The 7035-nt window shown below is 35.0% G+C and overlaps 1 protein-coding gene across 8 annotated transcripts in view; it reads left to right on the plus strand.

Moving 5' to 3' along the window:
* CTNNA2 (catenin alpha 2) overlaps window positions 1-7035 on the plus strand; it is a 1139443-nt gene that overhangs the window by 895668 nt on the left and 236740 nt on the right. For all 8 annotated transcript variants that reach the window (XM_037741389.1, XM_017536690.1, XM_017536691.1 and 5 more), the window contains one exon: window positions 6603-6755. In XM_037741389.1, coding sequence (XP_037597317.1) covers window positions 6603-6755 — 153 coding nt within the window. The remainder of the gene's footprint in view (window positions 1-6602; window positions 6756-7035) is intronic.

Consider the following 7035-nt stretch of genomic DNA (forward strand, 5'->3'; position numbering starts at 1 on the left):
CTTTCTTCTGTGTCTAGGTTCTATTGCTTTTAATGGCTCTAGGGTGGCATTGACAGACATGGCTGAGGTGACCCAGTCCTGGTCAATGAGTTTGTCACCCTTTTCCTGGGACAGGCAGTCTAGCCTGGGCATGTTCTTTTCATGAGGGTGGCAGAGAACAAGACTAAGCAGGCCCAATGTGGAATGGGCCTTTCAAACGTCCACATGCATCATGGTGGCCAACATTCATTGTTCCTGCACACGTCACATGGCCAAGCCCAGAGTCATACAGTGCAGGCACTACAGAGTTACATGGCAGTGGTATGGATAGAAGAGAAGAATAAGGTCATTCAGGCAATAAATCTACTGTAATGGTCTATGTTTGCCCCAGTGCTTCTTATTCCATCAGTGAGACATGTTCCTAACCTTTATACTGACTATACCAAACACTCAAAAGATAAAAAATCTAAGGGCAAAGACTGTTGATCTGGTTGCACATATGCTGATCTGGCTCCAACGTAAGTGTCTCTAATGATGACAGTTGTACTTTTAATTGATCCAACAGACCTGAATGAGTTTGGTGGAGAATGAATGAGATGGGTAGGGAAAAGCACAGGGCCTGATAGAGATAATTGGTTCCATTAAAAAGAGATGCTAGTATCCCAATTAAAATGATTTTGCTTCATGAAAGATAGTCAGTGTCATCAAGATAATGACCAAAGAATTTCATGTTTCTCTTATGAAGAAAACTAAATAAAGCAAGAACTATGATTATTCTTGAAATGTTTTCTCCAGGCTTTATAGATGTGCCTCTGCTCCCCCACCTGCTCCCACCCCAACCTGAACAATGATGAGTGCCTTCATTACCAATGGACTGTGCATTGATGGCAACTTGGTTTATTAAAGTGACACTAGACAGATTACAGGACTGACTGATTACCCTAATTGACCTTCAGACGGGCTAAACTTTGCCTGACTTAATGAAGCCCAATACTTGTCAGGCGCCCTAGGCTGGATGGCTCCTGGTTCAGTCACTTTGTTGCTTTAATTTTTTTATTTAATAACAATTATACCACAGAGCTTAAGGAAATATGGAAAAACATGTCAGTAATCCTGAAGAGCCTGGAGCAGCCATATTCACGGAAAGATTTAAGACTTCAGATTTTTTAAGCCTATTTGAAATTACCTTCTAACCCCAGTTTTGACCTTAGTTGGTATATCTTAGATCATAGCAGTGAAGAAGTTAACACTATTATTCTTAAAAGATTTTTCTAAATATTTGTTTAAATGACAGGGCAGATGTTAAATGGACATTTATTAAACATCATCTGCCCAGCCTCAACGTGGGTGTTAACTTTTATTTCTGAAAGTCTAAATGGCATTGGGTTGCTCAGACAAATAGCCAATTCTGCCCAAAGATTGGCATGCAGAAGCCTTCAATTGCAGGGAAGGTTTAGAAAAGAAAGAGCTTTCATCCCGAAGGAGAAACAGGATTGATTAGTAGTAGCTACTTGGAGCACTGTGTTGAAAAGGATTATAAAGTAATATTTGAGCTCAGCATAAAAGAAGAAGTAATTGATTAATTGTGTCTGGTGTGGGCATAGAAAGAAAGAGTTGTAGTATACTTGCCATTCCTGTCCTAGTTCATAGCTTTTGATCTTGTTCCTTATAAACAACTCTTCACCTTTTAATTATTTCTTATAAATGTATCTCTATTTATTTTCAACCTTCACTCATGCTTGAATCCCTGAATTAGTTTTCTGCCAGGTCTTTTTTTTTTGCTGGCCACTTTTTTGTTTTCAGGTCAGTATCTGAGTTCCTTTTCTGTGTTCAGGGAATTTCTCATGTTATGAATCTCCATATAAGAAGCTTAAATGGCCAAAACACTTGTTTTCAAAGAATACTTTCCTCCCAGCAGCTACCTTCTTTTCTCTTGCAACGAGGTGAGGACATATGACCCAGAGTTCTTGTCTGTTTCACCCAGATGAAAATCAGATCTGCCTAACATTTGAATCAAAAGCTATTGACATAAAGACATAGGGTGCCTTAACATTTCTGAATTCTGCCCATTTTATGAACTGACAGGTCAATCTTTCTGCTTAAATTAGCTAGAATTAATTTCTAATGCTTGAGACTAAAAATCTAATGTTTGAGACTAATACAATAGGTCTTCTAGGGAGGCAAACCTCAAACTTTATACGGTGGAGGAATCACCTAGGCATGTTATTAAAATGCAGATTCTGGTTAAAAGCAGGTCTGGATGGGGCCTTGGTTTTGCATTTTTATTAAGCTCCCAAGAAATAGCAGTGGTGCTGGCCAGTGGCCCACACTTCAAGTAGAAAGGATCTAAATAAGGAAAGGCAGGTTGAAAGAAGGCAGAGGTTGCAGGAAAATGAAAATTTAAATTAGGGCAGGCCAACTACTGTAGCTAATAAACTTTAACATGTGCAAAGGCTCCAAACAATAGAATTACATTTCCTAATAATTACAATACTGGGTCAGTAACAGAACATGAGGCTGTTCTCCACCACGTATGCAAGGGCCTAAGTTAATTGGGAGGCAGGGAATGCCTGCCATCTTCAACTCAAAGCATCTCTATCTTTGGCCAGTGGGAGCCTCCCGAGTTATTTTGGCATGCCTCTGAGAGTCTTTGATAGTTCACTGTTACCTGGCATGACAAGATAGTTTAAGCTTATTTGTATACTTCCAGCCTCAGAGTGCCTGAAATCAGCCCTTTCTCCATGAGTTTTGTTTTGTTTGTTTGTTTCTTTGTTTCTTTTTTTGTTGTAGCATAAAATTGTGTTTCAAGTTGTTCATCACTACTAGGCTAGCCATTATTCTCAGGCTTTTTCATTAGACAGAACTGAGAAAGTGTTTGCATGTGTGTGTATGTTTTCAATTTAAAATCTCATGTATTCAAATGTTGGCAAGAATATGGAGAAAAGGAAAGCTTTGAACTTTGTTTGTAGGAATGTAAATTAGCACAAAATAGAAAACAGTATGGTGCTGCCTCAAAAAATTAAAACTAGAAATACCATATTATCAAACAATCCTATTTCTGGGTGGAATCTGTTGGAAATAAATCCATATTTCAAAGAGCTATCTGCACCTCATGTTTATTGCAGCATTAGTTACAAGAACCAAGACATGGAATCAACCAAGTGTCCACTGACAGATAAATGGATAAAAAAATGTGATAGACAGATAAACAGATATATGCACAATGGAATACTATTAACCATATAAAAGTAGAAATCTTCTTATATGTGACAACATGGATGGACTTGAAGGGCATTGTGCTTAGTGAAATAAGCCAGGCAGAGAAAGACAAATACTGTATGGCATCACTTATCTATGGAACCTAAAAACAAACGAGGTGGAACTCACAGAAACAAAAAACCATTCGTTTCAAGGGGTGGAGGTGAGGGTGGTGAAATGAGAAATGTTGGTCAAAGGGTGCAAACTTTAAGTTATACAATGAATAAGTTAGTAGAATCTAATATACAGCATGATGACTTTCAAAAACGCTGTGCTATATGCATGAAATGTGCTAAGAGACTAGATCTTAGGTGTTCTCACCAATAAAAGAAAAAGATAGTTAATAAGGGAATGGATATGCTAATTAACTCAATTGTGATAATCATTTCATGATATATGTTTCTAAAAATGCATGTTTATCATCATGTTATACACTTTAAATATATACAATTTTATTTGTCAGTTATACCTCAATAAAGCTGAATCAAATCCCATGTGTTCCTACTGATATTTCTAATTCAGATGTAGCATTACAGAATTTTTCTTTAATATTTTGTTATTTTCTATTCCCTTTCTCCTCCCCATGTTACGACGTTGTAATAAGTCTTTTTTGTCAGAGTATACAAACATTTTATACTATATTCTATCACTACTTATGTCAATATTTTTCTAGTTCTCTTAATTTGTAAAATTCATTCTTTGACAAATTTCCTAGGAAAGGCTCATGAAACAATATTCTGAGTTCTTGCATTTTTATCAGGTTTTCTCTAATCCTCATATCCTTGAAAGTCAGTTTTGCTGGTAAACTAAAATTCTTAGTTTACATTCTCTTGTCTTGAGTATCTTAAAGACAATATTTTTCTTTGGCATAAATCTTTACTATTAAAAAGTCTGGCAACAATCTATTCGTTCCTGTATATATTGCATGCTATATTTGCTGAAATCAAGTTTTTTTCCTCATTTTTCTTTAGAATTAAGTGATTTCACTGGACTATATCTTGGTTGATAATTGCGGGTCAGTCTTCTCAAGTACATGATACATTCTTTCAGATTGTAGGTTATTTGTTTAATTTTAATTTTAACTTTTAATTAATATATATGTCTTTGTGGAGTACAATGTGATATTTTGATATATGTATATATTATGAATGATTAAATTAAACTAACATATTCATCACCTTACGTACTTATTTTTGTGGCGAGAACATTAAAAATGCACTTTTTCAGCAATTAAAAATATACAGCATTAGAATATAGTTTTATATATTCAGGAAAGTTTTCATTGCTTACAATTCATTCTGTTTCATTCTGGTATTCGTTTTGTTTTCTTGTTTTGATTTTCTTTTTCGTGGAAACCCTGGTAGCCCCGTATTAACTTTTCTTTGCCTATCTTCAATATTTGTCACATTTTTAAAAATGGTTTCTTAGCTTTAAATTTTTTTTTAATTTAAAAATTTTCCTCATTTTATTCGTCTTAAGGCATTTGGTTTGATGTTTATTAATTCTTAGCCTTTTCAAATGATTTTCTTTTATTTATAATTCTTTCTTGAGTTTCATGACCTAATTCTTTAGTTTTTCCTTATTCTAATTTATTATGTTCTTTCATATCCTATATCATTTTTGTGATGTTTTAGATTTATTTGAAATGGTGGGTTACAATTTTCATCTATTTTATAAGCATATCTTTCTGGCATGCTTTCAGTGGGCCTACAGATGATATTATATTTCTTAATCTCATTTTTCTTATAATAACTTTAGATGAGATTTGACTTGATAATTTTAAGTTGCTCATTTTTGTGAACATTATTTTCCTGAAGGCTTAGAAAGAGGCTTGATGCAGATAGCTTTTCAAGCTTCCCAGAGCTCTCATTTCTGTTATTTTTGTGTGGTATTAAAAAATATGCTTGTCTGATTATTGAGATAACCTGACTCTTCTTATCCCCCCTACTTTATCTCAACCTTCTCTTTCTTTTATCTCTGTTGTCCCTGTCAAGTTCAATTTGGATTCCACTCTAAATAGTTTTTCCTCCATATGGGGCCTGTTGTGAAAGAGCCATGGCAGGTCAGTTTCAAGTGTTCACTGTAATATCTTCTTTAGACCTGTCTTAAATAGGCACCGCCACTTGTTAATTTATGACTGCAGGCAAGTTTTTTTTACTTTTTAAAGTCTCAGCTTCTTCATTCGAAGAACTAGCATAAGAATCATCCCTATCTCATAGTATTGTAGTAGGAATAACATTATATAATATGCAAACATTTTAGCTAAGTAAATGACACATTATCCATGAGCTCACCAATAACCAACATTATTCCCAGGCAGTAATTTAATACATGTTGTCAAATGAATATGTGGATGATGTTAACTTTACATAGACTTTATTACGTTTGATATGGTAAAATGTCAAACATAATTCAGAGTTAAACCAAACTGAGTTATACATACATTCATGTTTACCTTATGGTAATTAGTGAAAAAAAGGAATTGAGATTTGTTCACAATTCTTGTTCTGACCAATAACGAATGTGTGTGTGTCATTCTTTCAAGAAATTCACTTGAATGCTCCTGGAGAGGTATATTTGTTTGGAAAACATATGGAGTGTTTAACATCTTCTCTTCTGTTTATTTTTATGTGCATCCCATATACATTCAGATAATTATGAACAAAACAGCACCAAGGTGATTTTTCAGGGACAATTTAATTTTATTTTCATGCAGCTGCCCTGCTTTCTATTTTAACAATGTGGGAATGATGTATAATTATGCATTGTTAGAAGATTTGGGCTTGTTTATTCTCATTTATCTTGAAGAATAATTTTAAGTATTTCTGGAACATAGCAACTATGTCATCACAGCACCTGGGCACAAACAGTTTTGAGATTGTTAGATGTTTCATGTTTCTGCTTCTATCCAATACAAACAACGGGTCTAGAATGGGCAGGAGACGGCACAGCGACAGAGTTTCAGGGTTGGCTTCAAAGTTTAGATCTTTATCCAAAGTTCTCTTGACTTGTTGGTTGTTGACTAGATTTTTTTCTTTTCAAAGAGCCTGAATTCTTCAACTGTGTCATGATTCAAAACATCCTGAAGTTTTGGGTCAGTGAAGGACGAGAGACCTTTAACAGGAGAGGGACCATAGCGTGTTGAGCAACAGGCCATTTATGTAACTTTCAGGTTGACATATAATACGTTTAACTCATACTTCCGTCAGTCATTGGTTTTCCTTTGATAGTATAAGCACTGGGACAATTTAAAAAAGAAAATAGTAATATTTTCTCTATGGGTAATGAGAGCTCAAAATAGAAAAAATTGATATTTCTACTATTTCTTAATTGTATGCCATTTTTTGTTTTTGTTTTAACTGTAGCTTCGGAAAGCAGTGATGGATCACATATCTGATTCTTTCTTGGAAACCAATGTCCCTTTGCTAGTTCTCATTGAGGCTGCAAAGAGCGGAAATGAGAAGGAAGTGAAAGAATATGCCCAGGTTTTCCGTGAACATGCCAACAAACTGGTAGAGGTAAGTGCGGAGTGGCCTGAGGACTCGAATTTATCCATGGGTTCAATCTCTACATATGGCTCTTAGTATTTCAATAGAGAGCTATTCTATTTATTTATTTATTTTTATTTTTTGAGAAATAAAGTCCTGGAATCATTCTTCCTTTTACCTTCTGATTGCGGGTACCCCCTTTCCAAGGAATCGAGCTATCAGTCATCTTTCTTTTGTCTGTCTTACAACTTTAAGCATGCTCTGAAACATATCTGCCAGTTTTCCTGAGCAACAAACAGGAGCTGAAACA

The sequence above is a fragment of the Cebus imitator genome, unplaced genomic scaffold (assembly GCF_001604975.1).
Source record: "Cebus imitator isolate Cc_AM_T3 unplaced genomic scaffold, Cebus_imitator-1.0 Scaffold100, whole genome shotgun sequence".
NCBI classification, from domain to species: domain Eukaryota; kingdom Metazoa; phylum Chordata; class Mammalia; order Primates; family Cebidae; genus Cebus; species Cebus imitator.